The 23,200-nt window shown below is 41.4% G+C and overlaps 1 protein-coding gene across 1 annotated transcript in view; it reads right to left on the bottom strand.

The window, feature by feature from the left end:
• The window catches only part of Muc16 (mucin 16, cell surface associated), a 197,758-nt gene that overhangs the window by 138,053 nt on the left and 36,505 nt on the right, over window positions 1–23,200 (bottom strand). Inside the window, 5 exon segments of the mRNA XM_037208222.1 lie at window positions 848–1,020; window positions 2,032–2,099; window positions 2,183–2,307; window positions 16,229–16,716; window positions 17,293–23,200. Coding sequence (XP_037064117.1) covers window positions 848–1,020; window positions 2,032–2,099; window positions 2,183–2,307; window positions 16,229–16,716; window positions 17,293–23,200 — 6,762 coding nt within the window.

Below are 23,200 nucleotides of genomic sequence, written 5' to 3'. Positions count from 1 at the left end.
AGAATCATAGTCTGTAGCCCAGGCAGGTCTTGAACTCTCTATGTAACCCAGGCTGAGCACAAACTTGCAGAAAACCTTCCATCTCTCCTTTTAAGTACTTTGATTGCAAACAGGGGCTACCTCACCTGGTAAATGCTTCTTGTTTCTGCTTCTGCTTCTCCTTCATTTTACTCCCTTATTCCTCCCCTTCTCCTCTTCTTCCTTATAGTACTGGAGATCAAATCATGACCCCTGAACATACCAGGCACACTCAAGGATTACAGGCATGAGCCATTCACTCCCAGCTAAGTATGAAGTTTCAAATGAAATCTTCTGATGGAAGTAGGGCTCAGAGAATATGGCCTGATGCATAGCAAGCATGATAGAGACATTTTAGCTCCATATATATATATATATATATATATATATATATATATATAATATAGGCAGATATTGGGTATATACATCTAACCCCAGCACTCAGGTGAGGCTGAAATGGGAATCATCAGTTTGAAGATAGACTAGGTTATGCTGTTAGTTCTAGACAGCCTCAGTCACATAGCAAGACTTACCTCAAAGTAAACAAAACAACAAACAACCCTAGATTTGAACCACTACTGAACCACCATTGGCTTCAACCAGAGATAGTTGTAGATGTGGATAGAGGAAAGCTTTTGTAGGTTAGATACATATTTAAATAATGCCTTTATAATGCAGCAATACAGAGAAAAGAGAATGACTTGAAGACTCAAAGCTTATATGTCAGCAGCAGGTAGCAACAGGAAGGGTCTTGTGACCAATGAGAGAGCCCACTTATCTTAGGGTAACATTTTCATCTTCAGCTTATGGTTCCTAAGAGGATGCTCACCATTGATGTACAGACTGTCCTTTTCTAAAGCAAAGGATCCCAGCTTGGTGACACCATGGGTATTATGACTAAATTCCCAGTACAGCTTCTCTCTGTCCAGTGTAAGGCCCGTGGGATCAGAATGGTGAGTGCAGACAGCATCCACTCCAGTGGCTGTTCCATCTTTCTCAGGCCTGGGCAAGGAAATGAGACAGAGATGGGAAGATAGAAACTCTAGGTTGGGGCTCACAAAAGTTTCACTGATGAAAAAGAGAAGTGAGGCAACTGATGAACAATTAATGACCTTCGTGGAAGAAGAAAGCAATAACAGAACCTAGGACCTTGCAAAAAGGACAGCATCTAAACATGCCAGTATCTGTTCTATCCTTTAACGTGACATCTATAACATGACTTAACATGCTGTACTAAGATGTGACAATGGGGGTGGGAAAAGAAATTTGCAAATAAGGTAAAACAAACAAACAAACAATTTCAATTGGTGTAACTCCTATTCAACCACTGAATGATGCCAGATGTTTCTCCACATCTCTGTCTCTATGATTTATTTTTGTGTGTAAAATGAATCAACAGTTTCAGACCTGTGATGGTTAATTTTAAATGTCAACCTACCACAAACTCGAATTGCCTGGAAAAAGTCTTAATGAAGAATTAATGATATCAGGTCAGTTTGTCACCAAGCCTGTGAGGAATGGTCTTGTTTGTTATTTGATATAGGAAGACCCAGATCATCATGGGTAGCATCAATCTTGAGCCTGTAGAACTGAAGAAGCCTAGCAAGCAGCCAGCAAGCAGATGGATGCATTAATTTTTCTCTACTCTTGACTGTGGGTATGATGTGATCAGTTGTTTCAAGCCCTTTCCACTATAACTTCTCCACTCAATGGACTGTAGTCTAGAACTTTAACCCAAGTAAACATTTCCTTATGTGTATTTCTTTTTTTGTCAGAGTATTTTACTACAGCAACATAAATGAAATTATAATAAAACATAAGCAGGAATTGCTTAATAAAATGAAACATCATTGTCTTGTGAAAGGAAATGGAGTCTACACTTTTCAGTCTTAAAGGGAAAGGACTGGAGAGAAGTTGGAGGTTACCTTCTCCTAGAACACTAGGAACAAGGAGTTAGGAGTTATCTCATGGTGATTTTCTATATGCCCTGCATAACAACTATAAAGTTCTTACCTCAGCAAGATCAGTCTACAACCAGAGTAAAGGTGCCCGATACTGGTATTCTCGAACATGGGCTTGAGCTATGGACAAAAGAAAAGATGATCTAAGGGGCCAAGAGGTACAAGACTGAGATTGGACAGGGTGAGTGTGAGAGAATTCTGACCAATCGATTCAAGATTCTCTCTGTGCTGTTGAATATTTCAGATCCTTGGGATCCCATGCCCTCTCTATGGCGCAGGTTGGTTATAGTGAAGTTGAGGGTGAAGTGTCCCAGAGATGGGGTTGTACCTGTAGCAGAAAAGAGGAAGTGGGAAGTTTAATATGCATTGTAACCCAGATGGCTATAGTCAAAGGGATGGTTGAACTTAGCTGCTGTGTAACCAGTCTTCAGAATCTTCTCATCTTACAAAACTAAAACTCTAAGTAATTAAACAGCCCCCATTTGTCCTTCTCTAACCTGTAGCAACCACTATTGGTACTTTTGGTTTATATGGATTTTACTATTCTATACCTCTCATGAGAAAAATCATATAGCATTTTTCTTTTTGTGAGGATATTCTCAATATTATCTATGTTAAATGTGAGAATTTCTTTCTTGTTAGGGCTAATAATATCTGACTACATAGATACACTGTATTTTTATCAATTAACATGCTCACATATACTTTTTATTTATATTTCATAGGCTATTTATGTATTTTGACCAGATAATGCATGTGAGTATGAGTTATTTATTCATTTATTTACTTACTGGTGTGCAAGTGTGCTGTATGTGTATGATGTATGTGCAAGATGTGTGTGCAGGTGTACGTACCTAGGCATGCATAGAGACCAGAAAAGCTCTGCAGTGTTTTGTTCTGTCTCTGTCTGATTTCTTTGAGACAGGGTCTCACTGATTTTGGAGGTAGGCTTGCAACCAGCAAGCCCCAGGGATCTTCCCATTTCTGCCTCCCATACTGCTCGGGTCACAGCTGACTTTTCACAGTAAGTGCTTTTATCCACTGATCCATTTCCCCAGACAAAGATATTTATTTCTGAAGCTAAAGTGATACAGTCACTGTACTCTATTTTTGTATCCCCTATAGCATAAGGTTGGATTGTGTGCCCCAAGCCTGTCCAAGGGCTTCAGTTTGGCAGAATTTATCTCTGTGGCAGATGCCTGGAGTCTTAGTAGACCTTATGCCCATGTCTGGGAAAAATAAAGAGATAGGACAATAATCACAATCATGACTATGATCCAGAATAGTTTTCTAATATTCAAATAGAATTCATACACGAACATATGCAGATTGCTTATTCATGAATTCAATCATTCAATTTATAAATAAAAAGTGAGTATGAAGTAGGTGATAAATACATGAGGACTGAATAAAATAGAAGTAAATTCCACAGAAGAAACAAGCAAACAATTAGTCATCATGATGAGAGGAAAAAAAAAAATAGGCCAGATGTGAATGTAAAGAAAGGGTTAGTAATAGAAGGTAGTCTGGAAAAGTCTTTCAGATCCTTGAGGTGAGATTTGGAAATTGAGAAATCAGAGATAGTCGGCCTTCATAAGTAGCTAGTGTAAAGTACTGTGGTTGGACCAAGGTTAGGGTGCTAAAAGAACAAACTAGTGTCTGGGGTGGCCCAACCGTAGACTGTGCAGAACAGGCTGAGTGAAGAGCAGATATCATACAAAGCAGTGTGGCAGTATCAAAAGCTCTGGAGTCATTGTTCTTAGCTGTAGAGCTTGGAGTAGGCGATGTGGAAAGGAAGGGTTGATGGAGCTGCTCTGGAGAACTTATGGAAATGATATTGTACATTTCTCTTCTATGGAGTTGATTCTAGGGAAGGGGGTCCTAGAGATATTGGGACATCACAGTTTTGAGTACTCACTGCTTGTGGTAGGGGTCCAGTACTGATGGTTATAACCTGCAGATAGGAAAGAAAGATTAATGATAAGGGACTGTTATTTAAGCACAAGAGATGAAAAGAGGGTAGACCTGGAAGTCGAAGTCATTATGAAACATTCTGAGACTTATATATATGGAGTAATGTCTGCATTTTACTTGGCCCTTATTATGTGCCTTGTCCTCTGATAATAGTCATGATAACTATCATCACCAATAATTTTACTAGAACAATATATAATAATATAGCTGGCAAGATGGTTCATTGACTAAAAGTACTTGCCACCAAGCCTGGCCTTCTGAATTCAATACTTTGGACCCACATGGTAGAAGGAGAGAACTGACTCCCACAGTATTACTTTAATTTCAACATGTATATGAGGACATGCATGTACTCATAAACACAAACAAATAAATAAAACTTATTTAAATATTCAGGGCACCACAGTTGTTGGTCTAAAGTTTATGAGTTCCCACTAGCTTGGTTTGGTTATCTCTATAGATTTCCCCTTCATGATCATGATGCCCCCTAGGTCATAGAATCCCTCTTCCCTCTCTTTGACTGGATTCCTGGAACTTGGCCTGGTGCTTGGCTGTGAATCTCTGCTTCTGCTTCTGTCAGTTGGTTACTGGATGAAGGATCTATGATGACAGTTAGGGTATTCACCAATCTGATTACTGGAGTAGGGGCATGGGACTGGACTAGGCCCTCTGCACGAGTGAGACAATTATATATCTTGGTGTGTTTAAGGGACCCCAGGCAATGAGATGAGGATCTATCTCTGGTGCATGAGCTGGCTTTTGTGAATCCATTACCTAAGTTAGGACATCTTGCATAGCCTTGATGCAGCAAGGGCAGGGGGAGAATGTGGGGGGAAAGAAAGGCAATAAGGGAAGGAAGAGGAACAGGAGAAAGAAATGAACTGGGAGAACACAATGGAGAAACAAGAGGATCAAAAAGAGTAGGAGGAGGGGAAAAAGAGGAGAAAGGGGTAGAAGAGAAGGAAGAGGTATAGAACGAGAGAAGATAGCAAGAATGGGAAAGAGGAGAAAGAGAAGACAATAAACAGGAGGAGAAGGATGTGAATAGTAGAAAAAGGAAGAGGAGGAGGGGTACAAAAAGGAAGAACAGGAGGAAGATGAAGAGAAGGAGAAATAGCAGGAAATATTTAATCCAAAGAGATGAAGTAGAAAAGGACTTGGATTTCTTTGGTGGGTTAAACATTACAAAATGAGCCATCTAAGAAATATTAGGCTTCTATCAGGGTTACAAGAAATTCTCAAACAATAAAAGATGAAGCTGGAAAGTTTATGTAAAATAATTTCTCAAGGTTGAGACTATTAATTTAATAAATATTAGGGGATTGTACTATACCTTTGGGCTACTTACCAGCATCCACTTACCTATACCTAACAAAAAAATATTAACACCCTTTGAGTAGTGACATGGATATGTCTCCAGACATAGGATTCTAAAACCATCCCCTATAATGAGCTATTCGCATACAAAAGTCACTAAGTAAATGATGTTTAGGATCTGAAATGTATTCCAGAAAGCTCATGTGTTGAAGGCTTGGTCCCCAATTGGTGAAACTGTAGAAAGGTGATTGGATTGCAAGAGTGCTAACTTCATCAAATAACATGGACCATGAGAGACCAGCTCCCATGATCAGCTCAGGGTAATAAAAAGAATGCCTTAGAGTAGTGAGGGATAGGAAGTTTTTTTTTTTTTTTATCTTAGGGTAATTAAGAATAAGGTTAAATCTATCTATGACTGGTGAAATAAAGACACACACATGCTTTCTGATGTTAACTTTCTCTTTTACTTTATCTTAAGAATGGTCTCTGACTCTTTCTCCACACAGCTACATATCTCCACACTACTGCATACAGCTACATATCTTTACATACAAACATTTTCACATGGCTACACATCTTTCTTTTACATACATTTCTCTTCTACATCTCTTTTCTATACAGTTTCATCTTCCTTGCCTCCACACAGTTACAAATCTCCACCCAGCCACAGTTAAACATCTCATTTACATAGCTCTCTCACCAGACAGCACTTTACACACTTCCTAGGCACAGCCCCTCTATGCAGCAGTAGCTCCTTCACACCTCTCCTCTCCTCTCCTCTCCTCTCCTCTCCTCTCCTCTCCTCTCCTCTCCTCTCCTCTCCTCTCTCCTCTCCTCTCCTCTCCTCTCCTCTCCTCTCCTCTCCTCTTCTCTCTCTCTCTCTCTCTCTCTCTCTCTCTCTCTCTTCTCTCTCTCTCACTCTCACACACATACTTCTACATTATTCACTCACTCTTTACTCATTCACTCTTTCACCCACTCACTCCCTCACATTTCTCTCATGCTTCTTCTTCATCTCTCATCCAGCACACACACACACACACACACACACACACACACACACACACACACACACACACATTCTGCAGCAGCTCTCACATAACTCTACACAGCTGTCTGTCTTCACACTGCTGCTGCTCCCTCACAACCAAACTCTGGACAATTATATGTTACATTTTCAGGGTTCTACCCATTCTCAAAACACAAGATAAGTCACATAGTTTCTCTTAAGCAAGCAATGTCACATTGACTCATGTGCATAACTCTAAGTTGGTGAGGGATCCCAGATGTTAAACAATTGGCTGAACCTTGAGTGGTCAGGGTACATGCAGAAAGAGAACTACTGTAAGGACTATATCTCAATGTAAACAGCCTGGCCTTGATTTCTCAATAAACAACACCTGGGATTTAGTCTTTGTGTGTTCTCTGTAGGGGCAGCTTAGTCTGTTTTGGACTTGTTCTAACATCTTTGCAAAATGTGCAAAAGGCTGTCTTTGAGACTTCAGAACACTGTTACCTCCCTGTGTCAGTTAAGAAGAATATTCTGGTAATATTTCTGTTCATCAAAATTATAAAACTTAAACAGAAATCTACAGCAAAATGTGTGCCCAGATATGTAAAACACACTACCAAAGAGCGGTAGAAAGCACCCCACAGCTGTTCTTATTAGGGAGGCATAGCAGTGGCACCTGAGAAAGATATAGACAATAAACAACCAGTTTTCACAGCCAGTGACCCCGTGGCTTTTCCAGATGGGCATCCCCATCAGGGAGTTATACTTCTGGTGGTTAACTTGTCAAACACTAGTTGCTACCTGCTGTATAGCCCACAGCCCTTGGTAATCAATGGATCAGCTAATAACTGAGTGAATTATTAGCAGAGGTGGGGGCTCATTGGAGAAACTAGGTCACTTGTTTCATGGCATGGAAGGGTATATTGCATCCCCCAAATCTGCCTGTCTCTTTGCTTCGTGGATCCAATAAAAGAGCAGATTACCCATTTTATGCCTTCCACCTTATTTCTACCTTGCCACAGGCCTAAAAGTAATGAAACTACAATGATTAATCTTTATTAACTGGACTAGATTTAAAATCATATGGAAACAGATATGTGTGTTCATGAAGGTGTTTCCAGAAAGATTTCCCACTTTGAGGTGGGAAAACACACACTGAATGTGGATGGCACCATCTAGTGAGCAGGAGTCTCAGACTGAACACAAACAGAGAAGATGAACTCAGCACCAGGATTCATCTCACTCTGCTTCCTGACTGCGGATACAATGTGACCAGCAGCTTCAAGCTCCTGACATTATGTCACTGCCATGATTGATGGTATTTAGAACTGTGAGCTACAGATGCCTTTTCTCCTGTAAGCTGCCTTCGTCAGGTATTTTGTCACACTGATGAGGAAAGTTAATAAATAATACAGGAACTAATTAACTAGGGCTGAAACTTTTGAAACTATGGGCCATAAAACCCTTTTCTTGTTTAAACTGAGTCTGTTACTTTTTTAGAGCAGTGAAAACTAACACTAAAGGAGACCCCCATTCTAACAAAGACACTCACCATTGACATAGAGACTGTCTCTGTCCAGGTTGTAGGGACCCAGCTTGGAGATACCATTCGTCAGCTGGGCCACTTCTTGATACAACTGCTTCCTGTCCAGAGGAGGACTCATGGGGTCATGATAGTAGGTGCAAATAGTATCCACTCCAGTGGCTGCTCCATTCTTTTCTGACCTAGGGTGATGAGCATATGGATATGGGTCATCAAGAGATATGAGAAAATTGTGCATATCCTCCTCAAGTTGAGTCCCTTCTGGATTTGTGCATGTCTTTTTAATGGACCATGTCTACTTTCTCAGTCACATTCTTTTTTAAGTCCTCTTTCTCTAGGTCTCCTACTTTATAAAGTGGGTTAGCTCTAGAAAAGTTGGTTCAGCTTTTTTTTTTCTCTTGCTCTCATTTTTTCCTTCAGTTATTTGGTTCACATCTATCATGACAACTATCAACACTTCCTATTATGTTCAAAGTTACTCCAAGACTTCTTGGAACATCTTTCTTCCCATCATCTACATTTCTCTCTTCCCTTTTCCTTCCTTTTATTTCCCTCTCTTCCTTTCTACTTCTTTTCTTTCTTTTTTTCTATTTTCTCTATTATTCTTTATTATTTTATCATTTTCTCTTTCTTCTCCTTTCTAACATACTTCCCTCTTCTCTTTTCCTTTCTTCATTTTTTTCATTCCTTCATTCTTCATTCACTCTGCTCCACCCTATTCTTCAATAGCATAGAGATTTTTCTATGGAGGGGAAGGGCTAGAAAAGAAGGAGGAACAAGAGGTAGAACAGAGGTAAAGAAGGAAGAAAAAAACAAATAAAATGAGGAGGAGGAGGAGGAAAAAGAGGACCAAGAAATGTATTTCCAATTCTTACACCCTGTATTAATTATGATGAACCAACCATGAAATAGTTTTTTTTTTTCCTGTGCTTTCTCTGCTTTCTGTACATGCACTGTCAAAGTATGACTCAAGCAACATCATCTGTAGAAAGCCTCCACCCAGCTCCCCAGGGTCAAGCTGAAACTCCATTACTAGGTTCTTTTAGCCTCTGTGTAGAATTAATGGTCTCTTTGCCCTGGTTTATGGTTTCATGTTTGTGTAACCACTGCCCTCTCTATATAGTGGAACTTTTGCGGAAGAAAGTTATGGTTGCTAAGTCACAGAGTGTACCATAAAATGAAGAATTCCATGATTGCTAAGTGATTCAGTGAGCCTCAATGCTTTACACAATTTTTTTTTCACACAAATAAGGTCCATGGAAGCCTCTTCTGTCAGGAAGTCCTGTCTCTCATGCACTAAACTAAAGACAGTGTCTCCCATGTCTGAATTCCTGGAGGGCTTCATTCCTTTATGTTCCTTGCCTTCTGCATGTGATATTCCCATCTTAACCTCAGATGAATTAGACCATGACAGAGAAGTTCTCTGTGATATAAAGAAAGGAAGGCTCACCTGATCAAGGTCAGTCTGCAACCAGAGTAGCCAGAACCAATGCTGGTATTCTTGAACAATGACTGGAGCTGGGGGTAAGCCAAAAGGATGAGTGAGAGAGAGATCCATGAGATTGAGGTGAAGGAAAGGTAAGCCATAGTATGCACGTTTCACATTACCAGGTAGTTCAAGGCCTTCTCTGTTTTGTTGACATGTATGGAGCCTAGGTACCCCATTTCTGTGGTATAAGGCAGGTTGGTGATTGTCAAGTTGAAAGTGAATGGCACCAATTCTGGATGGGTACTTGTAGCTGGAGGGGAGAGAGAGGGAAAGTGAATATAACCATGAGAGCCTCTCTCTATCTCTATCTCTATCTATATCATCTATATATCTATATCTATATCTCTATATCTATATCTTATCTATATCTATCTATATCTATCTATCATCTATCTATCTATATATATATATCTATCTATCTTCCCTGTGTGTGTGTGTGTGTGTGTGTGTGTGTGTGTGTGTGTGTGGTGTTGTACGAGAGAGAGATAAAGAAAATCAATTTTCTGTCTTAGTACTGAGCTGCTGGATGTGAGGGGAAGATTAATACTGTCTCATAGCCACAGTGTTCAGTAGATAAAGTCTACAATACCTTACCCAGAATATTTTTTGCCCAACTAGCAGGAGAGGGTGGAACTTCATAGTAGATGTATGACTTCCTTTCCAGAGAGATCCTGAATTTTCAGCCCAGAATATATAAAGGTGACAAGTCATTGACATTTCATTGACTTGAGAAGGGACTAAGACTTTTCATTTTCAGGTCTGGGCCATACCACATAAAGTGTTCAATGGACAATGGTAACAGTAAAGACTCAGAACTGGTCAAAATGATGAGAATAAGTGATGATTGAGTATTCAGCCCCAAATTGGATATCTGTATTATGCTCTCCAAAACTCACTGAAAATTGTAGAAGGTTTAGAAAGAATATGGAACATTGAGGAATGCTATATTCAAGACATGATGGGGCTTTTATAGTCTTGTGCTCACAGAAGATGGGATTATTATAAGAGGTGAGATCTGTCAATGACTCATGGTAGATTTTCAGGAGGTCAGGTGTATTCTCCCAAGGCTCTGTTTCTACTTGAGGAATGGTTGTTTGGATGTGGGGAGTTCATGAGGCCTCATCCCTCTCTGAGGATTGATAGGCAGTTAATATTTGCTGGAGGAGGAAGAGACATTTTCTTCAGCTTTATAAAAACTTGTAAATTGTTTATGATCTTAGAAATAAGCCCCAACTTGTACTCATAATAAACTCATCAGTTAAAAAAAGGGAAAAAAAGAAAATGAAGAGATGGAAAGAAAAACACAAGAGAGAAAAATTAATCCTATAGTTAGGAAATTTCCTTAGAGAAATGATAAAAACATAAAAAATCAAAAAGCAAAAAGGAAGATATGAGCAAATAGAATAAGATAGAACACAGATTGGCTGCATATAAAATTTATTCATGGAAGAAATTTATGGTCTATGAAAAATCACAGACTTTTAAGAAAAAGAAAATTACAAAAACCAAAACAAACCCCCAGAATTCCAAAAACAATACATGCAGTATCCCTGAAGGAAGGAGGATGTGGACTATGGCAAAATAGATATAAGGCTGGTATAGGCAGACACATGATGCAATGTACAGAATGGAGAATGGAGAAGGCTGAAGCTTGTAGACATCACATTCAGTTAATGCAAGAACTCACAGCTCAAGATCTCTCATTGTCTTCTTCATGGTTTAATCCAGTGAATGTCCCTGACATCCTCTATTCTCACCTTCTGCAGGCTCTAGCCCAGGTTCATGCAGTTCTCCAGTCTTAGACTGCAGAACTGCATGAACCATGTCAACCATGCTTGCACTGCAAACTACCTCTAGGATTCCACCAGGACCAACCCTAACTTACACAACAGGTCCCTTTTATACCACATCCAACCTCTCCACGTGTGGTAGTTTAAAAAAGAATGACCCCCATAGTATCATATATTTGTATGCTTAGTCACCAGGGAGTGGAACTACTTGAAAAGAAATAAGGAACTCCTTGGAAAGGAAAAGGATCAAGACAGAAGTTGGTGCCAGGGAGTGGAGTATGATTGGTATGACAATGTTATAGGACATGGAAGACTTTGGGACTTTGGACTAGAAAATTGGTTGGACACTTTAAGCAGAGCTTAATGAAGCATCCTAGTAGAAACATGGAAGACAGTGTGGTACTGAGGGCAATGTGGAATGTGGGTGTCCCGCTCAAGAATTTTCAGAGGAGAAGAATATTAGTAAGTGGCCTAGAGACTGTCCCTGTGATATTTTGGTGAAGAATGTGGCTGGTTTCTGCCCTTGTCCAAAAAACCTGCCTAAGGCTAAATTGAAGAGTTTTGGATTAATGGTGTTGGTAGAGGAGATTTCAAGGTAACCTAGTATTGAGTGGTCACTCTTATGCAGCTCTACAATAAAAGGAGCATTCTGAACAAGGAAAACTACAAAATGTATTCAGTTTGAGGAGAAAGAGAGCACCGGGGAATGCCATGGAACTAAGTCCTGTGTTCAAGAAGATAAATATTTAAAGAGAAGCCTGATGCTAAATGGAATAAAGGGAGTGGTGACCTCAAGGCAAGACCCTGCCCAGGTAAGTTTCCAACTTGTGAAAAGGAATTAAAGTAAAGCTTAAGAAGTGAAGGAAACCATCAACAACAGAAAGTAGATACTAATGCAATTGAATGAGGGAGCCATGTTCCAGGACCAGCAAGTAGCAGAATTTGGCATTTTCAGCCATGTGGTTCTGGTTTTAGGGTCAAGGATACAGGAAATGGGGTGTAGAACCTACCTCTGGGGCTAAGGAAAGCCACCGACACCAGACATGTGCCAGGAGTATCCCATCATGGAAGCTCAGGAAGGCTATTGTGTGAAGCTGTAAAGGTGAAGCCTGAATTATATTGGAGACCCCAAGATGTGGGAGATGCCAATCATGGGATACCATGCCAACGAAGGCTGAAGACTGGGTGTGGAACAAGCCCAAGAAAGAGAAGTGTGATGCAGTCAGCAAATCTGAAAAGATTGATTATTTGAAGAGTGCTTTGACATCAGCCACGGATTTGCAGTTTGGACTTTGCCCAGCTGGTTTTTGGTTTTAATTCAGATAGTATTTCCTTACTATCTTTCCCTTTCTCCATTTTGGAATGGTAATGTACATCCTGTGTTACTGTAGTTTGGTAGTAAGTGATCTACCTCTTGATTTTTATTTTACAAGGGGTTACAGTTCAGAGATTGACATGAATATCAGAAGAGACTTTGAACTTTTGACTTTTAAATAATGTTGAGACTCTGATGGACTGTGGGGACTCTTGAAGTTGTCCAACTTTTTGAAGTTGGACTGAATTTTTGCATTTTGGTATTCCTACAAGCTAATTGGCGCCAGGGAGTAGAATGTGGTGATTTCAATAAGAGTGATCTCTCCAGGTCCATATATTTGAATTCTTAGTCACAGGGAATAACACTATTTGAAAAGGGTTTAGGAGGTATGGTGTTGTTGAAGTAAGTGTGTTATTGGAGGTGAATTTTGAGGTTTCAAAAGCCCATACCAAGCCCAGAGTCTTTCTATCTGTAGATCACGATGTAACTTTCAGTTGCTGCTCCAGTGACTGCCTGCATCAACATGCTCTCTAGGCTCCCCACTCAATGATTAGTGACTAAATGTCTGAAACTCAAAATAAGCCCCAACTAAATGCTCTGTTTTATTAGAGTTTCCATGGTCATGACCTCTCTTCATAGCAATAGACCCAGGACACCAACCAGCCAGATCTTTCACATCCTCCTCCAGTGTTTGAGACTCTGTGACCTTCCTCATTCATGAACCCTCCCTAACCTGCCAGACCTAGCATGCAACCTGCATACAGTTCCGTGGCCTAGTCTGGCCAGCCTTGCCTGAATCAAGGTCAATCTCTAGACTTCTGCTAGAACTTTACCTACCCACCCCGAAACCACAGGATCCTCCCACACTATATCCAACCTTTCTTGGCAGCCAGATCTAACTTCACAATCAAATCTTAAACCAGCAGGTTCATTCTAGACATTAGCCCAGTCCACTTTGTCCACCTAACTTCATTATACCAAAGCCACTTCTACCTTCTAGGCCTAACCTACCTTCTTATCCTCCTTTCTCTTCTGGCCTTCTCTATCCATATTGTACTTAGAACTAACAAAAGAAGTACACATGCCTATAGCTCATGACAAAAATACAAACAATATAAAAGAACAAACCATTATATGCTCTCCCTCTCCAAAATAGTCTTGTATAAATGTTTGCCAATGAAAATTACCCAAAAGAACCCCAGGATGCTCAACTTAAAAGAAAAATCATAAAATTCATCAAAGAATTCAAAGAGTTTTAAAAAGACACAAAGAAGCATTTTAATTAAATTAAGGAGAAAGTAATTAGGAGACTAAACACTTGACTAATGCCCACGACATGAAGAAGACAATCCAGTTCGTGGAAATATAACTCAATAAGAAGATAGAAACATTGAAGAAGACTCAAACTGAAATGAAGATGGAGTTGAAAAACCCAATGATTCAATTAGAAAACTCAAAGAAAAGCTTTTTTTCCCCCTCTATGATCTTGTTAGAGATTTCTATGACATTGACTTGGGATTTTTCTCCCAGTAATTCAAAGATTTAGTGTTTTCATGGTGTCCTTTATTCCCTTTCTGTCCTTTTTCTATTGCTTATTTGTTTGTTTGTTTGTTTTTCTACTCCTTGCTCATTTTGTCCAGATGGTCTTCATTTTTGAATCCTGATATTTTATCTTTTGCTTGATTCATTCTATGTGTAAAGAGGAGGTCAACAATTTAAACAGATCCAAGGAAAGCTTTACACATAGTAGCCTCTGAGTTACTGGTCAGAATTTTCCATTGCAAACTGTTGCCATTTCCTTTGGTTGACTCCCTCCCTCCCAGAGGTGAAAGTATGTCCCTGTTTGCTGAAGATACCATGGACTTCAGTCACAGGGTTCAGAAGATTCTGAGCTTGAACTGACTTGAATGTCTCCCCATTGAAGATCAGTTTTCATGGTACCAGAAGACACTGGGAAAGATGTCAAAGGAGGAATGCAACAGACAGTCCTACCTAGATCTAATGCCTATGGCAGCAACTACCTACATTGCACTATAGCCTTAAGGGGGAAGTAGTGGCATTAATACCTTGGTGGTAACCAACAGCTCTCTATTCAGACTTACAACCTGCACAAAAAGGTAAATCATGCTTGGTAATGGAAACCTAATATTGAAAACCACTACCAGGGAAAACATCCAATCACCATTTTACTAAATCATCATAATTCTAAACAACAATCTAAACATTTATCCTTATACCCATCGATAAGTGTAGTCTTCACCCCTCATTAAGGAAACTTCTATTTGCAACAGACATAGACCACTTCCAAGAAAAATTACCAATCAAAATGCAGAGTTATGGAGCCCAGTTCCAATGGCTATATCTACAAAACACTCTAGTACCTAAGGCGTGGGAACATTGAGGAAGAGGGGGCAGAAAAATTTTAAGAGCCAGAGGATCAGGGAGTTAGCTGTAAGACTGTTTGTTAGTAATGTCAGAAGGTACACTAAAAATATCTTACTAACATCACTGCCTAAACATGAGCTGAACCAGGACGATAGTAGACATGCTAAAGTGGATGGAGAAAGACCACAAATCCTCAGTCCTACACAAAGAACAACAGGTAACCAAGGAATACTGAGAGTGAAACAGGGAAGAGCACACTATTGGTTATAAAAACCAAAAGATCATTCCTGAAAATATGCATACATTACACAGACTCAGTAGATTATATTTAGGTATATATGTGTGTGTGTATGTGTGTATGTGTGTGTGTGTGTGTGTGTGTGTGTGTGTGTGTGCATGTGACACCAATTAATGGAATAAGTCCATACCTTTGAAAAAGAACAAGGTAGGGGTGTATGAGAGGGTTTAGAGGGGGGATAGGGAAAGGGAAAATTACATAATGATATTATAATCTCAAAAATAGAAGAAAAAAGCGCAATTAAAATTTTAATAAAAAGCTCCCAGCTCTTGGGTCTATGAAGAGGGATCTGTGGGTGAGAGTGTTTGCTGTGCAAGTATGAGAGCCTGAGTTTGAATCCCTTGCACTCATGTGAAAAATTGGGCTTGGCCAAGTGTGTGCTTGCAACACCAGACAGAGCTGTGATATAGGTAAAGACAGGAGGATCTCTGGGGATTCCTTATTGTCAGTCTAGTTCCAAGTTCAGTGAAAGAACTTACCTCAATGGAATAAAGTGAAGAGTAACAGAGGAAAGTACCTGATGTCCTCTTCTTATCTCTGAGTATATATACCAAACACAAACACGCACACATACACATGCACATATACTATAAATGAAAATGAATGTATGAATAAATTAAAAAGTCAATGAATAATCAATTCTAAGGCTCAGGAAGCATTGTGGAAGAGGGTACAGACAGAATATAAGAGTCAAAGAAAGCAGTAGTGTTTTATGGAAGTCTGTCTTCCAGGTACACCGTGGCTGTTGCAGTCTTGAACCCACAGCAGCTGTGTGTAAAATAGCTGCATAACAGATAGAGCACACAGAAAGGAAACTAATACAGTTACTAGTGGTTGGGAGGAATGTAGAATGAGGAATTGTTGCTTAATGGGTACAAAATTTCAGTTTTAGGTGATTAAAATTGTTTAGATGGTTTTGGATATGGCTTAGTGGCACAGTATTTGCAAAGTAAGTGAGGTCCTGGATTCAAGCCCCACAAAACCAGTAATGAACAGGAATCTAAAAACTATCTGGAAACTGAAAGTGATAGTTACATAACACTGTACATTTAACAATACTGAATTGCATACCTAAAACACACAAAGAGGAAATATATATATATACAATAATAAAACTTCTGCTTACCTGGTCCTGAAGTCACAGTCTCAGAGGACCATGTGGACATTTTAGATGTGGTCAGAGGGGCATAAGAACTTGCATGTAGAGTAGTTGTGGTCTTAGAGCCAGTGGGTCTTGAACTCGTGATAGCTAAATGAGAAGTCTCACTTGTAGTTTCCAGGTCAGTGAGTGGGCTTGCTGAGGACTCTGATGGTGTCAAGGTCATTACATCACTGGCAAAATTGGGAAGTCTAACTGTAGTGTCAGATGCTGAGGTTTCTAGGCTCTGTGAAGTTGCATTGCCAGGTTTACTGGTTGTAGGAGCACTGGGCAACCCAGGAACACTAGGGGACACAGTCAGAGTGGATTCTGCTGAAGAGATGGAAGCCCCTAAGCCTGTGGTGTTCGCTAAAGCAGGGGAAGGGGTTACAGTTAGAATGGCGGTGCTGGTCTCAGTCCCAGAGAGGACTGGGAGAGAGGCTGTTCCTTCAGAAGCACCAGATGAAAAGGTTGTACCCAGGTCACTTCTGCTACCCTCAGTCACAAAGGAGTTCAAGGGAAAATTTGTCATCTCTGGTCTTCCATGGGAGACAGTCTGAGTCAAGAGAGTTGTACTAACATCTTCCCCATGTGAAATGGGCACTGCGGCTGTGGTTTCCAATAAAGGAAGAAAACCAGTTGAGACAGGAATTGTGTTAGTTTCTGCACTGAGGTGGGTGGTTAATGAAGTTGTGCTTTTTGGTTCACTAGGAGACACAACTGTAGTTGGAAATGTAATGGTTGATGGCCCAGAATTAGTGAATTGTGAGGTCATTACACCTGGTGCCCCAGGAGAGACAGTCACTGTTGGCACAGATGAACTGGTTTCTATTCCAGGATGCTTGCCAACTGAGGGTGTTACATCTAAACCGCTATCAGAAAAACTGGAAGGTTGTTGGGTTGAGGCAGGATGAGTAACTAAGGAGACTGTTGATATTGGTTCATACATTGATGTACTCAATGTAGGAAAAGTCATACTATTGTCTGTTGGAGAAGCAGCATCCAGTCGAGTGGTTATATATGGTACACCAGATGAAAGAGTTGTTGGAATTGCTGGAGTGGTCTCTGCCCCAGAAGCTGAGGAAGTGATGTTTGATCCACTATAAGAAAATGTGGGAGGTGTTGTGGAGAGTGGTGTGCTAGGCTTGGCAGAAGTAATGAGCCATGTTTCAGTTCTTTTTGGCTCACTGGGTGAAGCAGACAAAGTAGAAATTGAAGTTGCTTCTTTTCCAGGATGGGTGACCCAGGAGGCTGTGGTCCCTGTTTGACTTGAGGAAACAGTCAGAGTTGGAGTAGTTGTATGTGTCTCTGTCTCAGAAGTAGTGACTGGTGATGTCATCATTTCTGTTATACCTGGAGAGACAGGGCTTGTAGACATGGCTGAACTGGGCTGTTCATCAACATGGGAGACCAAGGATATCATGGTATGTGGTTCAGAAGAAAAAAGAGTTGGTGAGGACATCATGTCTGTAACACTAGGAGAGGCAGATGTCCTTAGACTACTCAAAGTAGCTTCAGTTACAGAATGGGTGACCCAAGAGGCTGTGGTCTCTGGTTGACCTGAAGAAGCAGTTGGAGTGGAAGACACTGAATCCCTTTCTAGGTGAGAGCTAGTGACTAGTGATGGTATTGTTTCTGTTATATGCGGAGACACAGGCCTTGTAGATAGAGCTGAACTGGGCTGTCCCTCAACATGGGTGACAAAAGAAATTGTGGCATGTGCTTCAGAAGAAATATGATTTCGTGAGGTCATTTCTGGCATGCCAGTGCTAGTGACTAGTGGTGGTATCATTTCTGTTACATGGGGAGAGACAGCCTGAGTAGACATGGATAAACTGGTATGTCCCCGAGCATGGGTGACCAATGTTATGGTCTGTGGTTCAGAAGTAATGTGGTTCAGAGATGTTGAGGCCATCATGTCGGGAACACTTTGTGAGATGGTTGACGTTAGAACTCCTGAAGTGTTTTCTTTTTCAGGATGGGTAACCCATGGGGCTGTGGACTCTGTTTGACCTGGGGAAACAGCCAGAGTTGAAGTCACTGGATGGATTTCTGTGCCAGAACTAGTGACTAGTGATGGTATTCTTTCTGTTATACCTGAAGAGACAGGCCTTGTAGACATGGCTGAACTGGGCTGTTCCCCAGTGTTGGTGACCAATGAAATAGTGGTATGTGGTTCAGAAGGAATAAGAGTTGGTGAAGTCTTCATTTCTGGTACAGTAGGTAAGATAGTTGTAAATAGAACCTCTGAAGTGCCTTCTCTTCCAGGATGAGTGAGCCATTGGTTTGTGGTCTCTGTTTGACCTGGCGAAACAGCCAGAGTTGTACTCATTGCATAGCTTTCTGTGCCCAAGCTAGTGACTAGTGATGGTGGAGTTTGTGGAATACCTGAAGAGACAGCCTGAGTAGACATGGATGAACTGAAGTGCCCACCAAGATGTGTGACTAATGATGTTATGGTTTGTGGTTCAGAAGGAGCATGGATCATAGTTGTTGAGGTCATCATGTCTGGAACACTAGGTGAGAGAGTTGTAGATAGAATCTCTAAAGTATCTTCCTTTCCAGGATGGGTGACCCATGGGGCTGTAGTGCCTGGTTGATCTGTGGAAACTTCAAGAGTTGTAGTTGTTAAATAGTTTTCTGTGTCAGAGCTAGGGACCACTGATGGTATCATTTCTGTTATACCTGAAGAGAAAGCCTCAGTAGACATGAATAAACTGGGTTGTGCCTCAGCATGGGTGACCGCTGATATTGTGGTCTGTGTTTCAGAAAGAGTGTGGGTCAGAATTGTTGAGGTTATATTCTCTGGAGCACTAGATGAGAGGGTTGTAGTTATAACATCTGAAGTGTCTGCCTTTACAGAATGGGTGACCCATGGGGCTGTGGTCACTGGTTGATCTGTGGACACTGCCAGAGTTGTAGCTGTTGAATAGTTTTTTGTGCTAGAGCTAGTGGCCAATGATGGTATCATTTCTGGTACACCTGAAGAGACAGCCTCAGTAGACATGGCTGAATTGGGGTGTTTATCAATGTGGGTGACAAATGAAACTGTGGAATGTGATTCAGAAGGAGTAGGAGTTGTGGAAGTAACAAGATCTGGAACACCAGTTGAAATGGAGTTAGGGATAACACGTGACGTGTCTTCTCTTTCTGCATGTGTTGTCCATGAGGCTGTGGACTCTGTTTGACCCAGGGAAACAACAAGAGATGGACTGGTTCCATGTGCCTCTGTCCCAGAAGTAGTGGCTTGTGATGTCATCATTTCTGTTACCCCTGAAGAGACAGCCTGAGTAGACACGGATGAACTGTGGTGTCTACCAGGATGAGTGACCAATGATGTTATTGTCTGTGCTTCAGAAGGAGTCTGGGTCAGAATTGTTGAGGTGGTTATATCTGGAACAGTATTTGAGATAGTTGTGCTTAGAATCTCTGAAGTGCCTTCATTCCAAGGTTGGGTGACCCATGAACCTGTGGCTGCAGGTTGATCTGGGGAAAGAGATGGAGTTGAAGGCAGTGAATGACCTTCTGTGTTAGAGGTAGTAACAAGTAATGGTATCCTTTCTGTTACACCTGGAGAGACAGGGCTTATAGACATGGCTGAACTGGGCTGTTCCTCAACATGGGTGACCAATAACACTGTGCTGTGTTGTTCAGCAGAAATAAGACTAGGTGATGTCATCATTTCTGGTATACTAGGTGAGATGGTTGAAGATAGGACAACTGATGTGGCTTCTCTTTCAGGATGGGTGACCAATGGGGCTGTAGTCTCATGCTGACCTTTGGAAACATCCAGAGTTGAAGTAATTACATAGCTTCCTGTGCCCAAGCTAGTTACTGGTGATGATGGCATTTCTGTTACACCTGAAGAGACAGCCTGAGTAGACATGGATAAACTGGGGTGTCCTCCAGCATGGGAGACCAATGTTAAGGTTTGTGATTCAGAAGGAGTGTGGACCACAGTTGTTGATGTCATCATGTCTGGAACACTAGGTGAGACAGTTGTAGATAGATCCTCTGAAGTGCCTTCTTTTCCAGACTGGGTGACCCATGGGGTTGTGGTCCCTGGTTGATTTGTAGACACTGCCAGAGTTGTAGCTGTTGAATAGTTTTTTGTGCCAGAGCTAGTGGCCAGTGATGGTATCATTCCAGTTACACCTGAAGAGACAGCCTCAGTATACGTGGCCGAATTGGGCTGTTCACCAATGTGGGTGACAAATGAAACTGTGGAATGTGATTCAAAAGGAGTAGGAATTGTGGAAGTAACAAGATCTTGAACACCAGTTGAAATGGAGTTAGGTAGAACACCTGATATGTCTTCTCTTTCTGCATGTGTTGTCCATGAGGCTGTAGACTCTGTTTGACCCGGGGAAACAACGAGAGATGGATTGGTTCCATGTGCCTCTGTCCCAGAAGTAGTGGCCTGTGATGTCATCATTTCTGTTACCCCTGAAGAGACAGCCTGAGTAGACATGGATAAACTGGGTTGTGCCTCAGCATGGGTAACCACTGATATTGTGGTCTGTGTTTCAGAAGGAGTGTGGGTCAGAATTGTTGAGGTTATATTCTCTGGAGCACTAGGAGAGAGGGTTGTAGTTATAACACCTGAAGTTTCTGCCTTTACAGGATGGGTGACCCATGAACCTATGGTCCCTGTTTGACCTGTGGACACTGCCAGGGTTGTAGCTATTGAATTGGTTTTTGTGCCAGAGCTAGTGGCCAGTGATGTTATCATTTCTGTTATACCTGGAGAGGCAGCCAGAGTAGACATGGCTGAACTGGGCTGTTTTCCAATATGGGTGACAAATGAAACTGTAGAATGTGGTTCAGAAGGAGTAGGAATTGTGGAAATAACAAGGTCTGGAACACTAGGTGAAATGGTAGTAGTTAGAACATCTGAAGTATCTTCCCATTTAGCAGAAGTCACCCTTGAGGCTGTGGTTTCTGTTTGTCCTGAGGATACAAGTAGAGCAGGACTGTTTTCATGTGTCTCTGTCCAAGGAGTAGTGGCTGGTGATGTCATCATTTCTGTTACACCTGAAGAGAAAGCCTGAGTGGACATGGATGAACTGAGGTGTCCACTAGCATAATTGACCAATGATGTTATTGTCTGTGCTTCAGAAGGAGTCTGGGTCAGAATTGTTGAGGTCATCATGCCTGGAATACTAGTTGAAATGGTTATAGATAGATCACCCGAGGAACCTTCTTCTCCAGGATGCATGTCCAATGGGGCTGTGGTCCCTAGTTGATCTGTAGATGCACCCAGAGTTGAAGTCATGGAATGGCTCTCTGTGCTTAAGCTAATGCCCAGTGATGGTATCACGTCTGTAATACCCACAGAGCCAGGACTTGTAGACAATATCGAACTGGGCTGTTCTTCATTGTGAGTGATGAATGACATGGTGTTATATGGTTCAGAATGAATAAGAGTAGTTGTGGACATCATTTCTGGAACACTAGTTGAAATTGTTGTAGGTGGAACCCCTGATGTTGTGTCTCTTTCAGGATGGGTGACCAATGGAGCTGTTATCTCAGGCTGATCTTTGGAAACAGCAAGAGTTGTAGTCATTACATACTTTTCTGTGCCCAAGCTAGTGACTAGTGATGGTGGCATTTCTGTTACACCTGAGGAGACAGCCTGAGTAGACATGGATGAACTGAAGTGCCCACCATGATGTGTGACTAATGAAGTTATGGTCTGTGGTTCAGAAGGAGCATGGATCATAGTTGTTGAGGTCATCATGTCTGGAACACTAGGTGAGAGAGTTGTAGATAGAATCTCTAAAGTATCTTCCTTTCCAGGATGGGTGACCCATGGGGCTGTAGTGCCTGGTTGATCTGTGGAAACTTTAAGAGATGTAGTTGTTAAATAGTTTTCTGTGTCAGAGCTAGGGACCACTGATGGTATCATTTCTGTTATATCTGAAGAGAAAGCCTCAGTAGACATGAATAAACTGGGTTGTGCCTCAGCATGGGTAACCACTGATATTGTTGTCTGTGTTTCAGGAGGATTGTGGGTCAGACTTGTTGAGGTTATATTCTCTGGAGCACTAGATAAGAGGGTTGTAGTTATAACATCTGAAGTGTCTGCCTTTACAGAATGGGTGACCCATGGGGCTGTGGTCCCTGGTTGATCTGTGGACACTGCCAGAGTTGTAGCTGTTGAATAGTTTTTTGTGCCAGAGCTAGTGGCCAATGATGGTATCATATCTGGTACACCTGAAGAGACAGCCTCAGTAGACATGGCTGAATTGGGCTGTTCATCAATGTGGGTGACAAATGAAACTGTGGAATGTGATTCAGAAGGAGTAGGAGTTGTGGAAGTAACAAGATCTGGAACACCAGTTGAAATGGAGTTAGGGATAACACGTGACGTGTCTTCTCTTTCTGCATGTGTTGTCCATGAGGCTGTGGACTCTGTTTGACCCGGGGAAACAATGAGAGATGGACTGGTTCCATGTGCCTCTGTCCCAGAAGTAGTGGCTTGTGATGTCATCATTTCTGTTACCCCTGAAGAGACAGCCTGAGTAGACATGGATGAACTGTGGTGTCTACCAGGATGAGTGACCAATGATGTTATTGTCTGTGCTTCAGAAGGAGTCTGGGTCAGAATTGTTGAGGTGGTTATATCTGGAACAGTATTTGAGATAGTTGTGCTTAGAATCTCTGAAGTGCCTTCATTCCAAGGTTGGGTGACCCATGAACCTGTGGCTGCAGGTTGATCTGGGGAAAGAGATGGAGTTGAAGGCAGTGAATGACCTTCTGTGTTAGAGGTAGTAACAAGTAATGGTATCCTTTCTGTTACACCTGGAGAGACAGGGCTTATAGACATGGCTGAACTGGGCTGTTCCTCAACATGGGTGACCAATAACACTGTGCTGTGTTGTTCAGCAGAAATAAGACTAGGTGATGTCATCATTTCTGGTATACTAGGTGAGATGGTTGAAGATAGACAACTGATGT

This window comes from Peromyscus leucopus, chromosome 7, assembly GCF_004664715.2.
Source record: "Peromyscus leucopus breed LL Stock chromosome 7, UCI_PerLeu_2.1, whole genome shotgun sequence".
NCBI lineage: Eukaryota > Metazoa > Chordata > Mammalia > Rodentia > Cricetidae > Peromyscus > Peromyscus leucopus.
The sequence above is the reverse complement of the archived record's forward strand: the minus strand, read 5'-3'. Positions and strand labels throughout refer to the sequence as shown.